The sequence below is a fragment of the Panthera pardus genome, unplaced genomic scaffold (assembly GCF_024362965.1).
Source record: "Panthera pardus isolate Hobbes unplaced genomic scaffold, ASM2436296v1 HiC_scaffold_26, whole genome shotgun sequence".
Lineage (NCBI taxonomy): Eukaryota > Metazoa > Chordata > Mammalia > Carnivora > Felidae > Panthera > Panthera pardus.
Genome location: NW_026526832.1, coordinates 20,035,652 through 20,059,859, shown reverse-complemented (window position 1 = coordinate 20,059,859; position 24,208 = coordinate 20,035,652). Strand labels below are relative to the sequence as shown.

The window sequence follows — 24,208 nt, the reverse complement described above, 5'->3', positions numbered from 1 at the left end:
ACAGAATGAGTGAACGAATGATAAAATACTTGATTTACCAAACACGTTAGAATGTAGCTTTCAGGGATGCCTGGGTGGCTCAGTCAGTTGAGCATCCGACTCTTGATTTCGGCTCAGGACATGATCTCACGGTTCCGAGAGTTCGAGCCCTGAGCCTCATGTCCGGCTCTGCACTGACAGTGAGGAGCCTGCTTGGGATTCTCTCTCTCAGTCTCTCTCTACGCACCCCCCCCCTCTCAAAATAAATAAACTTAAAAAAAAAGTAGCTGTTAATGAACTGGAAAAAATTATGACATCGATGAGACAATTAGAAATTTGATAATATTAAGAAATTATTCCTTTTTAGGAAAGATGTAATCTGTGGGTTAAAAAAGATCGAGTCTTTGTCTTTTCAAACTATGTACTGAATATTTACAGATGAAATGGTGTGGTGTTTGGTCTTTGCTTCCAAATAATGTGGGGTGTGGGAGTGGGAAAGAGAGCAAACAGAACCGGATTGGCCAGGAGTTGATGGTTGTTAAGACTGTGCGGGGAGAGCTTGGGGGCCGAGGCGCTACATTCCCAGCTCTTGCATGTATTTGAGACTTTCCATTATAAAAAGTTAATAATAAAAAAGGGACCAAACACAGCCACGGGAATCGGTGGGAGAGATGTAGCATTTATGTTATGAGTTATGTTATGTTATGAGCATTATGTTATGAGTAAGGGTGGATCAGAGAGCCAAGGAAGACGTACAGTTCAGGGGAATCATTTGCAGATCGATTCTTGAGCGCATTTCCAGCAGCATTTTTGCTGAGGGTCTTTGCAGCAGAAGACAATTTAATGGTCATTTCCATATCATGAAAACACACTCATCAAAGCGGGAGAAGCCTGGGGAATGTTCAGTGCACTCTGCCTACATTGGCTTGCTCTGGGTGGGAGGGGGAGGACATTTGCCACCTGGAATTTAGACAGAGGAGATCTGTCCCCACCCCCAGGTGGTGAGGGGCCTGTGTGTGCTGGGTACGATGGAGGATGTGGGAGGCATAGCAAAAGCACGAGCTGGGTCCACAGCCAGCCGTGGACCGCAGAGGCTGTCCTGAAGGTCCCCTCCAATTGTCCCCTTCAGCGGGGGCAATGCCCACCCCCTCGTGGGGGGAAACACCTATCCCACAGCCTCCCAGAGAGGAGGCACGGGGCTGGGCCAGAGTGCACATATAGGCCCAGGCATCCTGGGAGTGGCTCCTAGGACTGGGGGCACTGAGGTACCCTGCCTCCTTCACCAGGGATAGCAGAGAAGTCTCCAGAGAGAAGTCGTATTTATTCTCAAGAGGGAGACCTCCTCCATTTTAATGGGGAAAAATCTAATTTGGAGTCCAGGTGGTCCCTACAGCCAGGCCACCTTGTCCCCCGTGCCTAGGCTGGGGCCCCACCCCCTCCCAGCAAGCTGTCACTCACCTGGCCTCAAGGATCCTGATTTATCTCCCTCCCCGTCCACTTTCCTGCACCCTCTGCTCCAGCCGAACCTGTGGCTTCCCAGTCAGTGCACTTAACTGGGATTTCCTTCCTCTGGCCTCTGGTCAGTCCCTCACCCAGAAAGTCTTTGCCTCCAGCCAGGACCCTCCCTCAAGCTTCCTTCTGTATCTCCGGATGTGCTCCAAGTAAGCTGCTATCCCCTGAACAGGCTGCACTTCCTGTCCCACAGCGAGGAGCGCCTTGGTCCTCCTGAGGACAACATTTCCCCATTATGTCTGCACATGCCTCTGCTCCTCTATCCAACAAGGAGACCCTGGTTTGCCTTTTAAGCCCCACCCTGTACCATGTGTTGTAGGCAGCAGTGTTTAGAGAGAGCACGGTCTGTGAGGGGCGGCCCTTTGACATCTGACCCGTGGGCTGGAGCCGGACTCCCCAGTGTTTGCTAGAGAATGAGGTCAGCCTCCCTCTGGGGTCCCCAAAGCCCCTCTGGCCTGGGACATCAATGGAGGGTTCTTGGTTCGTAGCTTCTGAGGCCTCTTCCTATCCCTTGGATAGAAAGCTGGGGTGGGGGTGGGGGGCTCACATTTGGGGACATTGAACCCAAGAATGGCAGTGCCACGTGGAAGATTGACAACCCACTAGTGAGTGAATACTCAAAGACAGGGGCTGTTTCATACTCATTTGGATGGTGGGACCCAGTGCTTAGCATGGGGTTCAGTTAGGCTAGCTCAGGTGGGACCCCTGTCTTAAAGGTGCTCAGACACGGGTGCAGCATCTAGAACTGGGGCGGTTTCCAGAATACCAAGTGCCCTAGTTGAGCTGTGGCAGGTGTACGCACACAGTACCACAAGGGAGGGGGAAGGCTTCACAGAAGAGGTGACATGTGAGCTGGGTCTTGAAGGGTGGATAGAATCAATGGGAGTCTTCAAGAGGGAGGGTTAGAGCCATTTCGGGCAAAAGAAATGAATGTCTCAAGGTCTGGAGATATACTGGGCTTGTATCTTTGGGGAATCGCAGGAAATTCAGAGTTACAGGAATACAGTGGGGGGGTGGGGGGAGAGGAGGAGAGAGAAGTCTCTGGGCCGAGGGGGAAGCCTTGATAAAGCAGACCTTTATCACCAGTTCTGGTGAATTAAGTGGAGATCAGACCCAGCCCCCAGACAGCACTCATCTCACACATCCAATCCCCAAACCCGGTGTCTTGGACAGAAAGCTCAGGGACTTGTCCCAGGCAGTCTGTCACCATTTCCCCAGGTTTGGATGGGCTGAGTACTGGGCACAAGGTTGAACTAGAGGGATGTAGAGACCCTCCCGTCCTGTGTCCCCTGGTTCTGATGGGTGCCAAGAACTATTTTAGCAGTTGAAAAAGGACAAACCCCAGGTGAATACTGTTTCTCTTTGAGTAGCCACCTGCCATCAAAATGGCTCCTTTCTAGGCACTCCTGATTCTGGCTGCAGTCCTCTGAGTTAAATTGGGACCATTGTCTCATCTTGTTCATGGGAGGCCAAGGCTCTGGGACTCTGGGGTCTGCGTGCACCACTGGGACCGGGGGCCAAGCTTTCTGGTGTCTTCTGTCTGACCCAATGGACTGTAACTCCGGCAGGCAGGGGCTGTGTCTTCACCTCCGGGGTCCTAGGCTTGTCCACAGATATCAGGACGGCCAGTGAATTAATGAGTAAGGGCAGGATCATGTTAGGAGCCGCCGTTGGGGTAGTAAAAGCTAAGAGCTCGAGACAGGGCTGAGTGGTGAGCACTGTGTGAGCTTGAGGGTGGGACGGCCAGCTGACCCAGTGGCAGGGACAGAGGGATGGCCAGGGACACAGCTGGTGCTTGCCCAGCGGCCACATGGGAACAGGGGTCTCAGGGGCGGTCTGCTCCGGGCCTGGATCATCTTAGCCAGGGGGTCCCTACGGAGCAGGGGCCACACCCAGTTTGCTTGCTCCTGGCACAGGTCGGGAAGCCCTCAGATGGGCTCTCCTCTCCTCTTTGTATCTCACAATGTGCCCTCTCTCCTGCTCTGGGCAACAGAAGAAGGAAATCGGGCTGGAGAAGAGAGGACTCAGGATCCCGTAGCTGCCCCAAGCAGCACTAGAATGGGCGCCTCACAGACATATCAGTCATCTGAATGCTCCTTCCTTAAATTCTTCCAACACCTGTTGTTTCACAGAAGCAACTTGGTGAGGTTGATATTATCAACATGCCCATTTTTAAGATGGGGAAACTGAGGATCAAAGAGGCGAAGGGAGTGGCAGAATCTAGGTATGACCCAGGGCTTCTGATTCCATATCTAGAGCTTTCTCCACCATAGCCCCATAGGGCTCCTGGGTGGCACAGCACAGAAAATCAAGCTATATTTCAGCCAGGTCATCTGGTCTACCAGGGTCACTGCCGATAGACACAATTCTCTAGGGTTCCCTCACCCAAACTTTGAACTTCACTCAAGGGATTAGGGGAACTCGGGGCCAACATCTCCCTGTGGCTGTTCTCCGGTTTCTCATTTCCCCCTGCAGCTGTTTGCCTGGACACCAGTGGTTGCCTATGCCAGGAGGTGCTGTGGAACATTCTAGATTGGGCCGGTTCCTCTGAATTGTTGTTAGTGTTGGTCTTTTAAAGTATCTATGGTTGTCAATGGCTGGCTGCAGCAGACGAATGGCTGAGACATATCTGGTTGTTATAAAGGACTCTTTCTGGAAATCTCCTTGTCATCTGCCTATTCCTGCTGCCCAGCTCCTTCCCCAGAGCTCCGTCTCTGGGCACCTGCTGCAGGTACAGAGCGTGGAAATGGATCCCTCCACTCAGTCCAGAGGGCACAGGTTGCAAAGAGGCAAATTCCTGTGTGGTCAGTTGAGGCTGGAGGGCCGGCCCTACTGCTCAAAGAAAAAGGTGGGCATCAGATAGGTAGGGTGCTCACCCCCAGCTGACCAGGAAGAGGTAAAGGGGCTTGCAGGATTGAGCAACCAGGGCCGGGGGTGAGACGTCTCAGTCCCTCCACTGATGCTGTGCGGATCTCTCTACAACTGGGCCTTGGTGTCTCTGCCTGCCAACGGGACTGGTTTGCGCAGCCAGGGACTGTCCTGACGGGGCCCGAACAGCATAGCCATCTGTAGCGAAACAGCCAAATACTGTGCTGTCTGTGGAACACAGGGACACGTTTCACAGATGAAAGGACATACTTGCTTTTTCTAAAGCCAGCAGGTGGCACACAGAGATCCAGGGTGCTGCAGACAAAGCCGTCCTTGGGCTGGTGTGGGAAGCAACAGGCAGCCTGCCGGCCCTTCCTCTCGCACCTGCCAGCGGGGACACTGCGATCCCTTGCCCCCCTCCCGATTCTGTGCACAACAGGCTACAGAGTGGGCAACGCGGACCTCCTGCCGGAGCCAGCCCAACTGAGGGGTGATGCGGGCACCGGGGCTGCTGCCCCTGGTCACCCCTTTCCCTCCTAACCCAGGTGTGGATGTGCGTCCTGCCTGGGCCCCGATGCTCACTTTGCTCTTTAATCTGGTGGGGTTCTCTCAGCTCCTGTCCCACCCCCAATCTCACCCCCTCTCTGGGAGGAAGGGCCGCGTCTGGTGAGCAGGGCTCTGGCCTCCGGCCAAAGGCCACCAGAGATGCCCCAGCCCCAGGGCTGGGAAGCAGAGGTGGGTGGCACAGGTAACCCTGGCCTTACTTTTTCTACTTAAACCTTCAAGGGCTGCCCTCCGTCCTCAGGGTGAAGGCAGCCTTGCCTCCTTGCTTCCGCAGGCCTCTCCCACCTCAGCTTCTGCACTCGGTCTGGGCTCCAGCCTCATGAGTCCTCGGTCTCTCCCCTGTTCCATGTTCTAGTTCCTTCCTCCCCCAGCCATGAGCATCCTGTCTCCTGCTCCTGCTTTGCCCTCACCTCCTCGCCTTGCTCCCTCCTGCTGGTCCCTCGGGTTTCAGCCAAGGGGCTACCTCTTCCAGGAAGCCTTCCTGGACCATCCTGCCCCAGCCTGGATTGGGGCACTGCTTCTGTGGCTCAAGTGTTGTACTTGTCCCCATCTTCATCATATCACACACCTGTCCTACTTGTCTGCTCCCTGGTTCTTGTGTCCCACTGGATGTGGGCTTCTCAAGGGCAGGGCCTGGGTCATGCTCAGCCCCCGGCCTTGGCACACAGACCACAGTAAATGGTTGCTGGATGCACGAGAAAGGAGGAGGATAAGAAGAGAATTGACAGGGGAAGCCAGTGGGGCTCACAGGATCCCCCTGAGCTCGGAGATGGGGTCCTTACTTCCACCTCCCCAGGACACCCCCGCAGGCAGAGGACCCTGCACCCCGCCAGGCACATCCACATTGGCAAGTGCAGCGAGGGACACACAGATGCAGACATGGAAACACAGGGCACCCTGATTTTCAGGAAATCACAACAGCCAGCCGGGCCGGGAGCAGATAGCTGCCCATGAAAAGCCTCATCACCCCAACCCTCCTAGGACTTCTTTTCCCACCCATCTTCCCTGCCCTGCCTCATCCCCATCAGCGCAGAGCTGGGGACCCTCTCAGACCAGGGGTTCCCTACCTCGGAAAGTCACTTTGGCGATCCGGTCGCCCCTGCCCCGAAGCTCCGAAACCGTCTTGAGGTGGACAAACAGGGCCATGCTGGTGTGTAGAGCCTGGGCGCTGCCAGGCGGGAGCAGCTGGAGAAGGAGAGAGCCTGGTGCAGCTCGGCTCACACGCCTCCCTCCCTCCCTCGCCGCCTCCTCCTGCACCCCCTCTGATGCTGCCCACAGAGACCAAGGCAACCGAGCCAGCGAGCTGCTCCTTCCAGCGATCACAGAGACTCACAGCCCTGCCAGCCCCCGCCCCTCCAAGTTGTCAGCCCAGCGTGTGTGTGTGTGTGTGTGTGTGTGTGTTGTGCACCCTGCGTGCAGCCTGGGAGTGCAGGCTCAGAGTCAGAATTCATTATTCAGCAGCCGCCTGCTCCCAGATAAAGCCCTGCCCAGCTTCAGATGTCTTTTCCCAGCTCCTGGAGCAGAGGCTCCTGCCCGCCTCTCAGCAGGGCTCTGCTGCACCCTGCTAGGCAAGCTCTGGCCCCAGGAGTGGGCAGATGGGCACGGATGGGCGTGTGTGTGGAAGGCGGGGGGCGGGGGCCAGGGGCGCGTACCCCTGCGGGGGAGAAGGAGCTCCACCGTCTGCGTGCACAGGAAGCTGGGCTGGCGCACTGGTGTTTGGTGGTGATTCAGTCCCCCCAGTCAAGTTGGCCACCAGGGCTGCGGGCGTCCGTGAGGCTCAGGGAGCCTGGATGGGCCAGGCCTCACTGGGTCCCACTGTGCCGTCTAGAAATCCCAACTCAGGGTCCCCCAGCTGGAAAGTCAGCATCTATCAGACAACGTTAAGGCTGTGCCCGGTGGCTGCTGTCAGAAAAGAGAGTCCTAAGAGAAAAAGGGAACGTTCTGCCTCCACCTGCTCTCACAGAGATTGTACCCCCAAGAGGCAGGGTCCTGGCCTCCTGCTTTGGGACCCCTGGATCTGGGAAGATGGCGTGCTCGGAAGCCAGGCTGAGCGTGACCGGAGATGCCCAGCTACGAAAGCCTCAGAGGCTTATGTTCCACGAAGGGCGATGCTTAAGGTCCAGGACACTAACCCAGCCCCATCCTGGGGCCTGGGGATGGAGAAGGCCGGGCCGGTGAGCCTCACAGGAGCAGAACCATTAGGACTTGTAGCCCATAAGCTGCTGGGGTCGGGGGGCAGTGGGGAAGGGATATCTGGCAGAATTTCCAAGGACCAAAAAGAACTGCCCTCTCTTCCAGCAACATACCCCGGGAGGCGCTTATAGAGAAAGGGACCCTGGGGACCAGGATCCCCGAACCTGGGGCCTTTGCAGGACCATCTGCACCCTTGACCTTGCTGCTTGCTCTGTAAGGTATGCCCCCACCCCACCGCTGCCTTCTGGCGGGGACTCAGCCCAACTGGTGCCCATTCCTGAAAGTCTCTGCCCCCACCCCCACCCAGGCCGGGGTGCTGCCCCTGCCCCTCTCCTCTCACTGCTTCCTCCTCACCATGGGGACACCCTGGTGTCCTACATCTTTGCAACCCCAGAGCCTCACACAGAGTCCTGTGTATAGTTAGATGCCCAGTGCAGGTTGACAGGATGGGGGCGAGCTTGGCGACCTGGAGGGAACAGAGTCTGAAGGTTCAAAAAGGAAATACTAAATTTTTCACAGCATGCTAATCAGAGGTTACTCTGTGGGAATTCTACAGTCCAGTGGCCCGCAGCATGTCACAAGAGCCTCCTTCTAGATGTTTCCTTGCCACATTGCCTCCTTTTTCTTTTTAAATTTATCTTCTATTTTCTTTTCTCCCTTTGCTTCTCCAATTCCTGTTCTTCTCTCTCACTTTTACTTAACCATGTTGAAGCAAAGAGTATTTTAGCATACTGTATTTGTTCAATACGCATGAATGTCCCAAAACATTTTTAAACCAGGCAAGTTTAATGTCTCTTTTAAAAAAAAATTAACTAGCATGTTCTATAAATAAGGTTATTAGGTGACCTTTGTTCATAGGGCTTGGTGGCACTTGAGAGGAAAAAAAAAAAACCCCTCCATCTCCTCCTTAGGCCCTTGGGTGGTTCTCTCCTGTAGGGGGTGAATTTCATGAGGTCTGTGCATCTTTAGAGAAAAGCCCATGAACTCACCCTAAACAAGGCATTGAGCTCAGCCCAACCTCAGTTTCTATATCGATAAAAGGGTAGTAATTCCATTCTGCCAACACATGGCATCCCTTTGGCGGACCCAGCTGACCTTCTGAAACCTAAGCCAGATCTTACTTTTTAATTTCCTCTCTCCTGACCATTATCCATTTCTGGAACTCTTAGTATAAAATTTATTCAACAAGCATACACTAACTCCTTCCAGTAACAGGTGCTGGGGATTCCGAGGCGAATGTGATCCAGTTTCCAGCCTTAAGCAGAAGAGACAGACTGGAACACAGGCAACACAAGAGTGCCAGGTTCATGGGCACAGTCGGCTGGCAAATTATAATGGGGGACACAGTGGGCACTCGACCTGGGCCAGGGGAACACCTTCCTAGAGTATAGCACACCTGACCTGAGGGTTGTTGTTGTTGTTGTTGTTTTGTTTTTTATAACTTTCTCATTATTGCTCATATTCTGCAGGGGGGATTTAGACATACACAGATCTGACCGCAGTTTGAAGGGCGGGCACAGAATTCCACCTGGTTACGAGCACTCACTCCCCTTCAGTTCCTTTTCCTCCCCAGGCCACCGTTTTCCTGCTTCTTGCACTTCTTGGAAGGCCTGTGCACCCCCTCTCCCCCAACTCCATTGTCATCTGCCAGAGAAAGCCATTTGAGAATTCCGCTTGCAAAAGCATCCTGCGAGCTCATTAGTGTCTGTGGTCTTCATCAACTGCCGTTTACAGAATCAAGCTGTGAAGAAAACACTTCTCGTGGACAGGATTGGATGGAACCGTGAAGGCCAAGGGTAAGCCGCAGAGGGTTCTTGCTGATATGAGGGCTGCTGCACGGGGAGCTGGGGAGGCAGGTCTGGCCCCAAGTCGCAGAGCATGTCGCCTTGGAGGCCGTCACCACTCTCATGCCCCAGTTACAGACTCCAGCCGGCCGGGAGGAGGATCGCTGGAGAAACCGGACCTGGGGGCACCAGCTACAGGAGGGGGGCACTGTTACGAGAAGGCCTCACCGGGGCCTTTGGCAAGTTTGCTCTGTGGCACAATTACGCCAACTGAACTTGGGTCCCGGGACAGGTGGGAATCACACCCCCAGACCTTTCCACCATTTGCTTTTTGCCCCTTACTTGTAAACCACTCGTGTGGAGTAGTTTGAGGGGCAAGACAAGGTGAGAGGGAAGTTCCCAGGGAGAGATGAGAGATTAATGAAGACAACTCCCCTTGAGGAACGGGGGGTGGGGGGTCGCTGGCTCCTGGGCTCCCTGCAGCCCCTCGGGCTCCTGGAGCACAGCCACGGTGGGACTGCTGCTTTCTGCTCTGTCTCCAAAGCGAGGACGCTCCAGGCCGGGTCAGCGAGTCTTGCAGGGGGCAGAAGGGCACTTGGGGCGCATGGGGGCCGGGCCTGTCCACAGAGTTTCCACCCCATCCCGCGTCTGAGCGGCACCACACCCCTGCTGGCGGTGAAGCGCAGAGATGAGCCCATTCCCAGACGTGAAAGCTGAGCTTGGAGGCCCACGGGAGAGCGCGCAGGGAGAGCAAGTAGGGGGCTGGCCCCGGAACAATGCAGAGGGGCGGTGGCTTGGCCCAGGTCACGGTCACGTTGCCAGGCACGCGGTTGCCAGGGGACCCCGGGCTGTTTACCGTCGTCGGGCAGGGAGGGGCAGGCGCCGGGCTCGCTGCGCACTCGAGGCACCCACCATGGCCTCCCGCAGCGCGGGCACCCTACTGACTGAGTTCAATGCCACCTACGTGCCCCCCGGCCTCATGCCCGGGTAAGGCCGTCGCGCCCCCCCCCCCCCCCCCCCCGCTCCGCCCCTGCCTGAACCATTCTGTCGGAGCGCCACCCCCCACCCCGCAAAACCCTCCTCTCGCTAGAAACTGGAAACTCCGCACTTGCGTTTTTGGGGTTTCAAAGAATCAGGACTCCAGTTGTTCACCTGGCTGGGTGACCTTCCTGGGAGGGGTTGCGTGCCCCGAGCAGGCGGCGGCTGGGCGGGACAGGGGCTCTCTCCGCGTCCCTCTTCCTGGGAAGTGAGTTCCCAGCGAGCGCAGAGCATGCCCAGCCTGGGACCCGGGGAAGGGGGAGGAGAGGGAGCCACCTCGTGAGCTGGGTTTGGAGACCCCTGGGCAGGAGTGATAACGTGAGGAACCGGAGAAGCGGAGCTGGCCTCTCGCGCCCCAGCCCACCTAGGATTCAGGCAACAGTAGTGTTTGTCGGATGAAGGCGAGAAGAAGATGGGTGGGCCCTGGGTGGGCTCCAAGAATCTGGCCAGGTAGTTATTGCTTCATTTGGACATTCCTTTGGTAAAGACATGTTGAGCGCTGGGGAGGTGCCAGGGGTTGTGAGAAGACAAGCAGGGGGCCGCCCTCGATGGGTTCCCGTGGTGGTGTAGATACAGAAGGTTTAGTTCAAAGCCATCTTTGCAGCCTTGGAAAGTGGTGTTTACACCGCATTCTGGGTGTCCATCATGAGGTTTCATTCTACGCACAATTATATTTTTTTCTGATGCTCCCCACTGTCCCCAGTTGGAAATTTAACCCTCCCAAAATGTCCCCCTGCTCTACCAGGGGAAGTTGCATATTTCGGAAGCAATCCTAGGTTGCTCCTGTCGCCGCACCGCTTGTCTGCCGTTCCCTTGAGCACTTTGGCCTGTGATTGATCTAGAAATTGTGGTAATGAGTGAATCATAAAGAAGGCTCCAAGCATGAACTGGACTAGTTTGGATAGCCGAGCCTGTATCTGTGGCTTTCTCTGCATGGATCTTTCTGGGAGGCATATGCTCACCCTAAAGATCCCCATCAGTGAGGAATGAATGGACTTATCTAGGTTTCTAAATGCTACCTCATTGGTAATTCTGTTAACTTAATGAAAGAATCCAAGATTCCCCACCACACTTGGATAATTATTATTTTTGTGCCTTTTCGAACATTAATCACAGGATTTTAAGCAGAGCCAGTCTCCTCTGATGCTCCGATCATCCCCCTTACCAGTTTGATTCGTAGAGGCAGGGAGTATTCACAGTGGTAAAGACCTTGGAGATCATGTAGCCCAGCCCTCTTCTGTTCCAGATGTGGTCACTGAGGTCTGGGGCCGGGGGAGAGGGGGACGTGCATGAGCCCCAAGCTGGCATTGGAAGAGCTGGCCTGGCACCGGGTCCCTGATGCCTTGTGGCGGCATTGGGAGCCCCCAGGTAATGAGCACCTACTACGTGCCAGGCACCGTGCTGGGCTCTTTACAAACATTCTGTAAAAACCCTTTGCAACATCCCAGATGAGAAATAAGCAGCTTGCCTCGGGTCATTCAGCAAGCTACCCAGCCGTGTCTTTGTGACCTCAGCACCCAGGCTCTTCTGAATCCCTCCAACTGCCATCTATTATCATTAGTTAGATCCCTGCGGTGTTCAGGGACTGATTCTCGGTACCAAGGGGAACAGGATGCTGGTCTTTGGACTCGCTGGCCAGGGTGCTCTGTCTGGTCCCTTGCTGCTCTGGGCAGCACAGCCCTCAGGCACCTTGCCACTGTCTGGGCTGTGTGCCCCCCCTGCCGTGAGCGGGAGATTCTTGGGTCTGAGTCCCTGGGATTGTGAAGCTTTTTAAGGGATGAGATCAGCCTCAGTGGGGCTCTGTGCCTCTTGCTAGCAGGTCAGACCTCAGTGGTATCCACCCCCCCCACCCCCCCCACCCCCCGGTCTCTGCCTCCCACCACACCTCACCAGGCTCTTAGTCCAAGCACGTGACCTGCCACTGTGCGTTCATTCATGGCCAGGCTACTACTGCCTCCGATGCCCCCCACTCCACCAGGGGCTTTCACCAGCAGCCAGGACTTTCACCAGCAACCCCCCCCCCCCCCCGCCCCCGACTTCCCTGCACTTGCCTGGAGTGGCAGCTGTGCCCGTATCTGCCGCGGAGCTGGCCTGGGCTCCGGGACCCTAAAGTCAGTGCCTTCCACTATCAGGAGGGTGGCCGTTACCTCCAGGACGGCGGTCCCACAAAGGCGGCTGTAGCCACTTCCCCAGGATCCCCGTACGATAGATCTGCTGGTAAGTGTTTGACAACCAGCTCTCTGGAGACAGGGTGGGTCGTGATCTGTAGCACTCATCTACTATCTGCGGCATCAACACCCCCACCACGGCTGACTTCAAGCCGCCAAAATGGTGTCACAACTGCAGAGCCGGGGCGGGACGCAAAACAGCACACACAGTCATTCCGCCCTCCAGACACAACAGGCACAGCTAACCCCAAGAACACAGACGGCAGCGAAACACGGCGATACGATTAGGTGGTGATGAGCATTGGGTGTTTAGTGCCTTTGCCGTCAACGTGATTTCTTTCACCGTGACTTTATATAATTTCTTGTATTTTTGTATAATTTCGCTTTTAAGCCGGGCTTGTTTAACCACAGCCCGGAAAAAAAATCCTCGAAATTTAGTCATCAGCTCTCGTCAGCCAGTATGAGTCAAGACAGGCCACCTCTAGCACACCACCGCCTCCTGCCAGCTGCTTCAGGCCTGAGACCTCACCTTCCGGGTGGGAGAGGGGAGCCCCTTCCATTTCAGCCCCAGCCCTGCCACTGGAGGTGTGGCCCCGGACAAGCAGGTGCATCCCGGGCTACCAAACAAAGGCCACCTGCCAAAGGGACATAGGAGACCCCGCGTGCCCAGATAGGTCACTGAAGCCTCTCACGCAACCCTAAGGAACTGGGGAGCCTTTCTGAGAACAGGGGGTCAGGTGCTCCTGGAGACCGAGGCTTCATAACAGGGCCCCTCCTTCTTTCCAGAAGAATCATCAGCCCTTAAAAATGTGCCTCCGTTTGTCAGTTCATTTCAACAAATATTTGGAGAGCAGCTACTGAGTGCCAGGACTGACAGGGACGCAGATAGAACTCCTTGCTCTCTCCCCCCATGGAGTTTATATTCCAGAAAGGAAGACTACACTAAAGGCCCAGGTAATTGCACACAGCGAGAATGTGAGGTGGGACATAAAGAGGGTCACAAAGGGCACAGACGTTTCAATGGAGAGGACAGGCAAGTCTGTGGGTGGCTCCTTGGAAAAGAGGGTATTGGATATGGCCCTTGAGGCTGAGGTCACAAGGTCCGGAGAGGAGGAGAGAAGCTTCTTGGGGATGGAGGGGATGGCCTGAGGGAAGGCAGGGGTGGAGGTGCTGGCCGGTTCTGCCTCCAAAGCCGCAGATGGCCTACTGAGCCGGAGTAGGAAGGACACGGATGTGGTTTAGAAGCTGGAGGGGCGCCTGGGTGGCGCAGTCGGTTAAGCGTCCGACTTCAGCCAGGTCACGATCTCACGGTCCGTGAGTTCGAGCCCCGCGTCAGGCTCTGGGCTGATGGCTCGGAGCCTGGAGCCTGTTTCCGATTCTGTGTCTCCCTCTCTCTCTGCCCCTCCCCCGTTCATGCTCTGTCTCTCTCTCTGTCCCAAAAATAAATAAAAAAAAAGTTGAAAAAAAAAAAATTAAAAAAATAGAAGCTGGGAAGGCCCCCCTCCAGGAGGCCCTGTTAGGCCGGGCCTGGAGTGCCTGGCTGGTTCCTTCCTCATTTCATAGACAATGGGGAGCCCTTGAAAGTTTTTGCCCAGGGGAAGGATCTGAAGGAACTGCACTCAGCAGGAAGTGTCGAGGAGAGGAGAGCGCCAGCGGAATGAGGATGTGCCGAATAGTTGCAAGTTAATTAGTTAATAAGGCTGCTCATGGGATCTCTGATGGCTCCTGGTAATTAATTTTAATGTCAGCTATGGGGCCATTTTGCTCCCTGTACACTCTCTGTACGCACAGGGATACACACACACACACACACACACACACGCACACATGCGCGTGCGCACCCACGGTGGCTGCTGGGACCCAGCTGAGCACTGTCTCCCAGCTTGTGTGCAGGTGGGTGAGGAGCCGGGCAGCAGATGAGGGGGTCCAGGAGGAGGTGTGGCAGTGCCACGGGGACTGTTGGATGCCCTGTTACAAAACCTGTCACTCATTCCCCTCTGTTTTCTCCGCCTTAGCCAGCCCCACGGCCAACAAAAACAGGCCTTTGGAAAGCTTTACCATAGGACCACACAGGGGCTTGCTCAAGGCACACAAACGCAAGTGCATCCAGGGGACACAGACCTGGCTAGCCAAGGCATGCCCTCTGAGCGCTAAAGAAATGTGACCGTGTGTACCTCTGTGCACACACCCGTGCCCCTCCGTGAGCGGCAGGTTCTGAATAGGATCCCCAGTGGAAGCAGAACCTTAGGAGGATTGCGGAGGAGAGGGCTTCTATTGTACTGGGATGCAAATATCTTGGCATTCAGAGAAGGTGGAAAAGCGGGGAGCAGAGGAGGAGTATAGCAGAGAGCCTGGGGGTGGTGAAGACAAGAATCCCGGGAACACGTCACATGTCTATGGCTCCTTTCTTCCAAGTACGAACGCGAAGGCCCCTGTGGGTGGGACACTGCGTGTGCTTTGCAGATCAGAGCCAAGCCCCTTTAAAACAGTGTTCGGGGACGTGGTGGCCCCCGGGTTTCTGGACTTCTGCCTCCTCCAGCAGACATTTATTGAGCACTTGTCCTGGGTTAGGTGCCGCGTAGGTGCCGAGGATAAAGAGAGCACAGATTAGCAGAGGAGATGGACGAGTGTGCACCTGACTGTGCACGAAGGATGTGACACACAGTCTAAGTAGAGGGTGTGTGGTTAGGGAAGGTGCCAGAGAGCCCTGGTGCTGGGAGTGGGTAGGGAACTCCCCCACCCCCCACCCCCCGGGACACGGCATCCCAGGTAGAGGAAATGTGTGCAAAGCCTCAGAGGTGCGGACAGCACGTGAGGCCCAGAGATGTGATGCTTCCGGGGCCTTGGGTGCTTGTGGGGAATGAGAAGGGAGAGAGGTGACCACGGTGGTGTGACACGTGTTTGAGAAAGATCACTCCGGCAGCAGCATGGACAACAGGCTAGAGGGGTGAGACTTCAGTCTGGGAGCCTGGCTCGGAGATTCAAGACCATCCCAGTGAGCGAAGAGGGAGGCTGGCTGCTATGGGGAACGTCACTTGGGGACTTGGGGAGAAAGGAGGGGTGCGGAGGGGGATGGAGAAGGGAGGATGGGGTGAGTCCTGGTTTCTGGCTTAGGTCATGATCTCACGGTTCGTGGGTTCGAGCCCCACGTCGGGCTCTGTGCTGACAGCTCAAAGCCTGGAGCCTGCTTCGGATTCTACGTCTCCCTCTCTCTCTCTGCCCCTCCCCCACGCACGCTTTGTTTCTCTCTCTCAAAAATAAATTTAAAAACGTTAAGAAAAGAAAAGAAACATAGAGACACAGATCCGGGCATCTCTGGTGTATGGGAGGTGTTAGAAGTCTAACATAAATGAGCTCTCCCAGAGGGAGAGGGTCCCTCAGAAGAGAAGGGGACTCTGGGGCACCCAGAAGCACCTAGTAGATGAGCAGAGGAAGAGAGCCAGCTCCCAGGTGATTCCCCTCCACACTGACCCCTCTTCAGAGCCTGACCACAAAGGAAGGCCCTTGGTGGAGTTCCCCGATACCTCCCCACCCCGGGAACGGGCCTCCCTCCCTGCATTTAATAGCATCAGCCCCTCCACCTCCAGCACAGCTCGTGCACCCACCGTGTAACTCAGTAAATAATGGAATGAGGGGGTAGGCTGCAGGAAGAAAGGCTGAGCTGTGGACCTCTGCGCCCCCAGTATGCAGGGCACAGTAGCTTCCCAGTAAAGTAACTCCCAACACTATCCCACTGTCTTAGAAAAAAAAAATGCATGTACAAAGCGTCAAGAAACAAACCAGCCCAAATCCAAACGCCTGGAATTAACCGGGGTTAGCATTTGAGGGGACGGCATTCCAAGTTTCTCTTTGCGTGTCTACTCAGCTAAAAGACTAGAGGCCGGCTGGCTGGCCGGCCGGCCAGAAAGATAGACAAAGCAATGCTAGAAACATATGATCGTGCCATATTTGCTGCTTTAAAATGAAAATCATGAAATGTAATCTTACTAGAACTCAACTGAGGAGAAAGATACGGACGTAAAATGGGAAGAATGGCCGGACTTTAGACAAATGCTAATTCAGCTCAAGAGAGATTAATTGGTAAAAGATCCCTCTAAAGTAGGGAGAGGGAGAGGGAATAAAAACCATCCAGGGGCGAGAGTCACTGCGTTGCATGTTTTTCAACGGCGTGTTTTAATTTTAGGTGCCGCGGGTTGACTCTGCCTTACAAATTCCTAGCAAGTCGATGCCCCTCCACCCACCCCACCCCCCAATTTTTGTGGCGGAAATTATTTTTCCCTCTGACAGGTTTTATAACATTTACATTCTGTTCTGCAAGCAGCCTTCACCTGGCTGATATTTCTAGTTCCGTACTTAAATAGACTTGAAGCTAACAAGTCATTTTAACAATTTCTACATTTCTGGGTATTCCTTTCTTTTGACTCCTCTCTTCCTTGGCAGGATTTTGTCCCTGCACACTGCTTGCAGGAGCCTATGGGTTTTGCTTTATTTCCTGAGCCCTTTCACGCTGGGAAAGGCCCGGGCGCCGCCTTTACGGCTAATGACCGCGTGGCCGGTTTGATATTCTCGGGTCACGCTCTTGTCCCTACAGACTGTTGCGGGCCACCTTTCTTTAGTTTTCGTTCTGTTGCTTTCTTGTCTTTTTGTTGGGGGTTGACAGCACCTGATGGCCCCCACCTCTCTCCTCCTTCATCCTGAACCCCCTGAGGAATAAGATGACCTAAGAGGGAAAGCTGAGAGCCCCGGAAAGAGGAGGCGGGGCTGGCTTGGGACAGGCTTTCCTCCTGAAGGGCAGCGTGTGGCCACCCAAAACAGGGCACAGGGGAGTCACGTGGGCTTGCTTGCTTCCAAGGAAAAGGGGGAGGGCGGGGTGGTCTCCAACAAGCCTCATTTCCCTCTTCAACCCACCAGTCCCATGTCCTTCCACCCCCAGGTGGCAAAGCAAGTAGGGGGACAGAGGCTCGGGGAAGGAAGAAGCGGCTCCCTACTTGCTTATCTGTGACCCCCCGGCTGTGGAGCCTGTATGTTTATTAGGTTTCATACACAGCACGGAGAACCCCCAGGAGCTCCGTTTGGCCTGCTCGCGTGCTGTTTCTTGCAAACGAGTCTCTGCCTCAGTGCAGGTGCCGCAGGGAGAGGGTGAGCCGAGGATGTTGGAGGTGGCGATTGGATGGTCTCGTGTTACCTTAATGAAAAAAATACAGGCTCACGTTTAAGGGGTGGGTCAGCGGTCGGGCTGAGGGAGGTGGAGGAAAGAATGGGGGAGGAGGAAACAAAGGCAGAAGGTACAGTGTTCCTTCCACAGAGAAATTCGGGAATAAAGGAAGAGGAAGGGGGACACGTGAGGCCGCAGGGTCCGCCGGAGGATGTCGCAGCCTGGGACAAATGCACAGAAACGTGCGTCTCGGTAGGCAGAGGAGGAGAAGCCAAGAGAGGAGAGATTACGGATGGCAAGGAGGGAGGGCAGAGGCCCAGAGAAACCGGGAGGGGCCGACTGGACGCATGAGGCCTTGGGAGGGGCAAGAGGGGGGGCTCCAGACCCAGGAGGGGCTAAACCATGGCAGAGAGGAAGACTCTGTCCTAGAAGTGGCCAAGGTGACCTTGCAGGCATCACCAGCCCCAGCATCTTTCCAGGACAGAAGGGCAGAGGCAGGAGGGAGAAGGCTGGGATCCCCGGGGTCGTGGTCTCAAGGGCAGGAGGGGCGAGGCCGGACAAAGGCCTGCGTGTGGTGGACGGCTTCTCCCCTCACTCCCCGCTTGGGCCCGGGAACCTCAAATGCTGCGAGGCTCTGGAAGGGACACGTTGTGGAGGGGCGGTAGGGCCAGGGGCCCGGGAAGGGCTCTTCTTCTGTTTCGCCTGCTGTGGGGAGCGATCTGAAGCCCCGTCGGTAATCACCGTGCTTGGCTTTCTCGCCTCCCACCTGAAGACGAGGAGGAGGAAACCATGCAATGCCATCTGACTCTCCTGGGGAGGAGGCCAAGGGGGCCCTGAGCAGCCGGCACAGGTGATCCTGAAACGCTGACCCCAGAGGCCACCGTGCCCTTTGGCCTGGTGAGAGGGGGACGCCCGCGATGTCGCAGTGGCCCTCAGGCTCCCCGCACCCCCTGGGGCTTCCCTGGTAAGGGAACTCGGCTGAGAGAAGGGGACGCATCAAGCACCACAGTAGGGAGGCCTCAGGACAGGTGCCGGGGTCCCTGCAGCCTGGTCTTCCGGCGTTTGTGTGAGTAGGTCCGGCCGCAAACGTCGCTGGCGCCCTAGGCGCGTACCCACTCATCTTTTTGTTTGTTTCCTCGACATTTCCGACTCAGACCGTGTGCCAGACCTGGTACGGAAAACTGGGGATCTGAAGGTGAGGAAGACATGACCCAGCTGTGCCCGAGAGGCTCCCAGTAGTCTAGTGACGGAGACAAAGACATGAGAACAGACACGAGCATTGGGAGCAGGCACGGCTCGCGGTGCAGCAGGGAGAGCAGGACCGCCTAGACCTAGAAGAGGCGGCAAGGAAAGGATCTTCAAAGTGACAGGGCAGGTCTTTAGTCCTGGGGGGCAAGCATCCGGGGCCGGGGGCCCAGGGCAGAAACCCAGGGGAGAAATGCAGGCGGGCGGTGGGAGAAAGAACATGCAAATGGTTCTTTACAACCGGGAGCGGGGAGGCCAGTGAGGCTGGAGAGGGGGACATAGTCGGCTCGCGGACAGCCTTGAATGCCACGCTGAGGGCCTGACTTCAGAAAGGTCGCTCTGGTGGAGGTAGGGGGAAGGGGCGGGAGGTAAGAGCGCAGTTAGGAGGATGGGGGGCTCCCGTGCCCGCAGCCCAGCTAAGAGGTCGTGTGGCCCACGCCCAGGGCAGAGATGGAACCCTGGGCTTGAGGACTAATTGCACGTGACGGGTGAAGCTGACGGGGGGCGGACGCCGAGTCTCTGACTTGGCCACCTGCGGAGTGCCCGTCACCAAGATGGGACTAGAGGTTGGAGGCGGGGGTGCGGGTAAAGCCCAGGACACCCGCAAGGGGTGCGTAGTGTGCGGCCGTGTGCAGGAGTCTGACGGGGCTTCCGGGCTGGAGATGTAGACCAGGGTCATCCACACAAGCGGGAAGGTTAAGGCCCTGGCATGGATACCATCACCCAGGGGACCGTGTGGGCGCAGGACGGGCCCCGGAGAAAGAGAGCAGAAGAGGCGCACCTTACGGGGGAAACTGAGAAGGAACGGTCAGAGAGGCGGGTGAAGCCAGCAGACAAGGAGAGAGCAGTGTCGTAAAATCCAGGAGCGGCGTTTCAAGACCGCTGTCCAATGCTGTGGGAGACCCCTGGCGCCCTTGTCAAGAGCCATTTCTTTTCTTTTGAGAGAGAGAGCGAGCAGGGGAGGGTCAGAGAGAGGGAGAGAGAGAGAATCCCAAGTAGGCCCTGCACTGTCGGTACAGAGCCCAACGTGGGGCTTGAACCCACGAACCGTGAGATCATGACCTGAGCTGAAACCAAGAGTGGAACGCTCAACTGACTGAGCCACCCAGGTGTCCCTGTCAAAAGCCATTTCATTGGCACCGTGGGGCCAGGGTGAGGTTTTAGGGGGTGAGAAGCCACTGACTGGAGAAGCATGACTCTCTGTCATTCGCACAAAGTCTGACGCTCATGCCCTTCCGCCGTCACGTGGCCAAAGCAAGTCTTTGGCTCTCTGTGGCAGTCTCACCCGACCAGGGCTCCTCAGCGTACTGTGTGTGCTTGTGTCCTCCGTGTCTCCAAGCGTCCCCGCCCGCTGGTCCCCTGTCCCTGTCGCTGGCCTCCGTGGCTGCAGAGGGCGACGGGACCCCTCGCAGGCCGTCTGAGTGGTGCCTCGTGAGGTGGCTGAGCTGGAGCGAGGCTGCACGTGTGAGCCCAGGCCTTGGCCACCACAGATCTGATGTCACACGTCACTGCTGCGTCCCCACCAACCTCTTAGATCCTCCCTACCCCTGATGAGATAGTGGCAGGAGACCTCCCCATGTTCGGGCCAAACCCTGAGTATATGGAGAGTGATGTGCCCGCCGCCCTGCCGAGGGCTCAGGACTGGGCCCCGGTGCTCTGGCCCCTGCGGGAGCCCCTGGTCCGGAGGGGTGACCAGCCTCTGTCGGGAAGGAGAGGCCCAGATTCTCCTTCGCTCGCCCTTCCCCGGAGCCCCGAGCTGGGCAGTGCACCCGAGGGAAGCCTCTCAAGGCCCAGAAGTGACCCACGGGGCCTGCCGCCATCCCTGCCCCTGGGCTTTATGGGCCTGTCTTGGAACGGGCCTCGGAACCGTGCACTGACCTGCCCCCCCCCACCCCTTGGCCATCGCAGGTACCAAGGCCATGTTCCCGGCGTGGCCTCCTCCTTTGGCTCCCCCTACGGCACCGCCACCCTCAAGTATTTCCAGGACCACCGCAACGCAGCCCTGGAGAAGAGCCGTACTGTCTTCAGCAAAGGCGGCCACTCCCCCACCCTCTTCTCCTCAGACCCCAACCTCGTGCTGAGTAAGCGCTCCCACACCCGGGACCGCTGGCTGCACACCCCCAGCTACACCCGCTTCAACCTGGACAGTGGCCGCTCCGCCCAGCTCACCAGCTTCTACCAGGTGGGTTGACCTGGGCCCGGGTGCTGTCCCCCCAGCAACCCGGGCGGTTGGGGGAGGGGCTTGGAGTGATCCCCGTCACCCTCCAAGAGGGACTTTGTTTGCTTTCCCCGAGCCCCTGAGCCAGCAGGGAACCTAGTGAGTTTGGCTGGGGGCGTCGGGGACAGGGCCTAGACTGCTTCCCAGATGACCCCCCACCCCAGGGACTCCTGGGGCTTTTGCCCCAGCCCACCCCCAGGGAGGTGTTCTCACCCCCAGGGAGATGTTCCCACCCTCACCTCTGCCCCATGACCCCGTGGACCCTTGCTTACTTCCTACTAGAGTAAAACATCAAAGATCCACCTACAGGATGAACCCCGCCCCCCACCACTCACACACAGGGCCACTAAGCCCCCGACCCTGGTTCTAGCCCCAGGTCTAGTCTCGATTGTACCCGGGTCCTGGTGCCCACCTGACACCTCCTTGCTTAGCAGCCCCTCTGAAACCGTACCCCAAGTCAACCTCAGCCCCAGACCGGAACCTAACTGCCTACACCCCGATGTCCTTGTCCTGCCCCTCGGGTTCTTACAGCCTCCCCTGGGCCTGGTGCAGACGTGTCCCGGTGGGTCACAGGCACCTGGGTACTCGCCCACCTCACTGGGGGCCAGGGCTCATTCTCTGCCGTGTCCCTAGAAACCCTGGGCTCTCCCTCACTTCTCTTGCAAACATGCCTCCAGCCCTATTTCAAAGACGCAGGTGCCCCCTGGTCCTCAGGGCAGAGAACTGTATGAGAAGGCAGGTCCTCAAGGAGAGGACCAGGTCAATGCTGTCAGACTCCAAGGGGCTGTGGGACCGTGTCAATGGGCGTTGGGGGGGGCTTTGCTTTCCCTCATGGCTCTCACGCATAGCACCCCCAGTCCAGGGGGGCGGGAAAGGGAGAAACAAACACACGGAGCTTACCTGTGCCACCTGCTGAGCCAGGATTCACACCCTTGACCTCCGCTTGTCGCTCGCCTCATTTACTCTCCGTAGCAAAGCTGGGGTGGGGCGAGCCATCATCGCCATTAGACAGATGGGAGCTGGTCTCAGAGAGGACACCCAGCTGGGGACTCCAACAGGGGCGTTAAGGGAGACGGCCCCACCCCCTGCCCAGGTATAGATAGCCAGGCAGGAACTGCGGGTGCCCCAGGTCACTCCTGCACACTGACAACCTGTCATCTCTTCTTTGGGTCGAGCCGTAGATGGCGCAGCAGCATCGGAAGTACTATCTAGACAGGACGGGCATGGTGCCCCGGGTGCCCTACTTCGTGCTGCCTGTGAAGGAGTGGGAACGATACCCCCTCCCCACCGACCTGTGAGTGCCTGCCCTCCCTCCCTTCACGCATGCTACAAACACATGTCCATGAGGCACCTGCTTCCAGCCAGGCACACAGCCACTCACGCCGAGAAATGAGTGAAGACCTCACCCTAAGGAGCCTACGGTGCAGAGGGTGACAGTCGCACAGCAAGGGGGTCAAGGTTAGGGCAGCCTCAGAGGGATGAGCAGAATGAGCAGAATCTGAAAGAGTGCTTTCCTGGCCAGATGCACGGGGAGTTTGGGAGCAAACCTGTCATCTTGGCTGGCCTGAACCTTGCAGGCTTCTCCCCCCCTGCAGTGTCAGCCTTGCAGCTACACTCGTCCAAACGTGGGCACCGCTGCTTCTGAGTAGCAGGGAACTGCTGCCCTCTGGTGGACACAGAGGGCACTACAAGAGCGGGAAATTCGTCCCCCCAGTCCCCACCAGACTCGGAAAAAGTTCTCCTTGGGACCTCAAAATATCTTTCAAAGTCCAACTGTCCATCTAACAAAATATGAAAGTTCCCCACGGCCTGGACCTCACTCCTTTTATCGGAGAGAGATGCTTTCCCCAGGGAAGGCCAGCTCTGCCCTTTGAGATAATCCAGGCACATGGTTCCCTTGCTGTCCATCCTGTCACCAAGGCACGAGAATCGGAAGTCTGTGCTTCCAAGGTGTTGTGTGGGGAAGGAGGGGTCAAGAGGTCAGTGGAAAGATCTTGGGTTTCCAACTACTTGCTGACCATTGCCATCATTTCTTATACCATTTGTTGCGTATCTGTTCATTGTCCGGCATTATTTAAGTGCCTTATACGCATTACCTCATTTAGTCCTCAAAACAAAGCTAACAGGGATGGGAGGTACCGACACTGGTCCATTTTATCCGTGTGCCCTTCCAGCGGGAGTTGAGCCGGAATCTTTCCCAGGTCTGTCTGACACCCACGTTCTCCCTCTTTACCGCTGCGCCATTGTGCAAATGCAAATTATTCTGATCTCGACTGCAGGGTGACTTACAAGACGTTTGAGCTGATGAGCAGCCAGCTCAGGGTGGGCTAGAAAATTGGGCACACGGGGCTGTGGGTGGGCACAGCTTTTCTGGAACGCTGCATAACCCTGTCTCCATCCTCCCCCAGTCCTCCTCTGAGCCCAGAGAAGAAGTGGCACCTTTTAAGAGTATCTCCCGAGAACTTGAAGACCTACCAGAGGTTCCCCTCGGGGAAGAGGGTCACCCCCCACGAGCGGCAGAGGAGAGACTGCTACTTTGAGTTCAGAGCGTGATGCTGGAGAGCCTGGCCCTGACCAGGTCGGCCTTTCGGAATAAAATCTTTAGCCACGTCCAAACCCGTGGTCTTCGCCTCTGACCTCCAGGAACGTTTGGCCATAGCGGGACAGCGCCCAAGGGTCCCACCCAACACCGAGTCTTAAGGGCTGTCAAAAGCTCAGTGTAGGGGTTCAAGCCAGTAGGAAGCAGTGTCCACTGACCCATTGGGCCCACCCAGCCCTCCTCTGAGGTGGGGGCAGGTAGAACCAAGGACTATAGGGCTCCCGAGTCTCGGTGGCAGGGTCACTCAGGTCCAGAGATACGCCCCATCGGCTCCCACTCGTGTAACAGAGGAAGCCCCGTTATTGTACATCTGAGAATGAAAGTGAAGTGACCCCAGAACAATTGCACAGGGGGTCCGATGCAGAAGAATTCCAGTCTGAGCCCTGGCCTGGCATCATCTAATCCACCCGATAACTTGAGAGGGAAGTAGCAGTAGCCTCACTTTACTGATGAAGACACTGAGGCTCAGAGAGGCTGAGAAAGTTGCCCAAGCTCACACAGCTTAGAAGTGGCCCAGTTTTTTTTGACCCAAGCCCTAGTTTTTCCGCTACATAACTTGCTTGTGGCCCATGTAGAGACTGGGGAGTAGGGATGAGACAGTGCTGAAGGACCTTGTGTGCCTGAGAGGATGATCTGTGTAAAGCAACCACTTTCTGCATTCTTTCCAGACCGGAATGGACAGGTTGACTTGGCATCTACCCCCGGGGCTGCTTCTAGAATAGGACACGAAGGAGTGATGCCGACTAAGCCACTCTTCAAGGAAACCGGGGGAATGGGTTCCCAGGTCACGTGCGTGAGGTTGGGGGTTTGGAGTGTCTGCGCTCGCCCAGCTGCTGCTCCCCACTTCCTGGGAGACCTGCTGGGGCAGGGGACGGGATGTGGGTG

The 24,208-nt window shown here is 56.5% G+C and overlaps 2 protein-coding genes across 10 annotated transcripts in view; one reads left to right on the top strand and one right to left on the bottom strand.

Annotated features, from left to right (window-relative positions):
• OTOF (otoferlin) overlaps nt 1-6,240 on the bottom strand; it is a 93,531-nt gene extending 87,291 nt beyond the window's left edge. For 3 of the 8 annotated variants that reach the window (XM_053891066.1, XM_053891067.1, XM_053891068.1), the window contains exon 1: nt 5,991-6,236. In XM_053891066.1, the coding sequence (XP_053747041.1) occupies nt 5,991-6,069 (79 nt within the window). In that variant the 5' untranslated portion in view covers nt 6,070-6,236. Of the gene's footprint in view, nt 1-5,990 lie in introns of all 8 variants that reach the window. The other 5 variants (XM_053891070.1, XM_053891071.1, XM_053891069.1 and 2 more) reach the window with 4 other exon arrangements.
• Nucleotides 6,241-9,761: 3,521 nt separating this feature from the next.
• Nucleotides 9,762-23,340, top strand: FAM166C (family with sequence similarity 166 member C). 2 transcript variants are annotated; one of them, XM_019449828.2, is made up of 4 exons: nt 9,762-9,887; nt 20,415-20,688; nt 21,906-22,018; nt 23,133-23,340. In XM_019449828.2, exons 1-4 carry the CDS (start codon nt 9,814-9,816, stop codon nt 23,275-23,277), a joined length of 606 nt encoding a protein of 201 aa, XP_019305373.1. In that variant the 5' UTR covers nt 9,762-9,813; the 3' UTR covers nt 23,278-23,340. The 2 variants fall into 2 exon arrangements, with proteins under 2 accessions (XP_019305373.1, XP_053747039.1); XM_053891064.1 differs by lacking the exon at nt 9,762-9,887 and adding an exon at nt 10,130-10,388.
• The last annotated feature ends 868 nt before the right edge of the window (nt 23,341-24,208 follow it).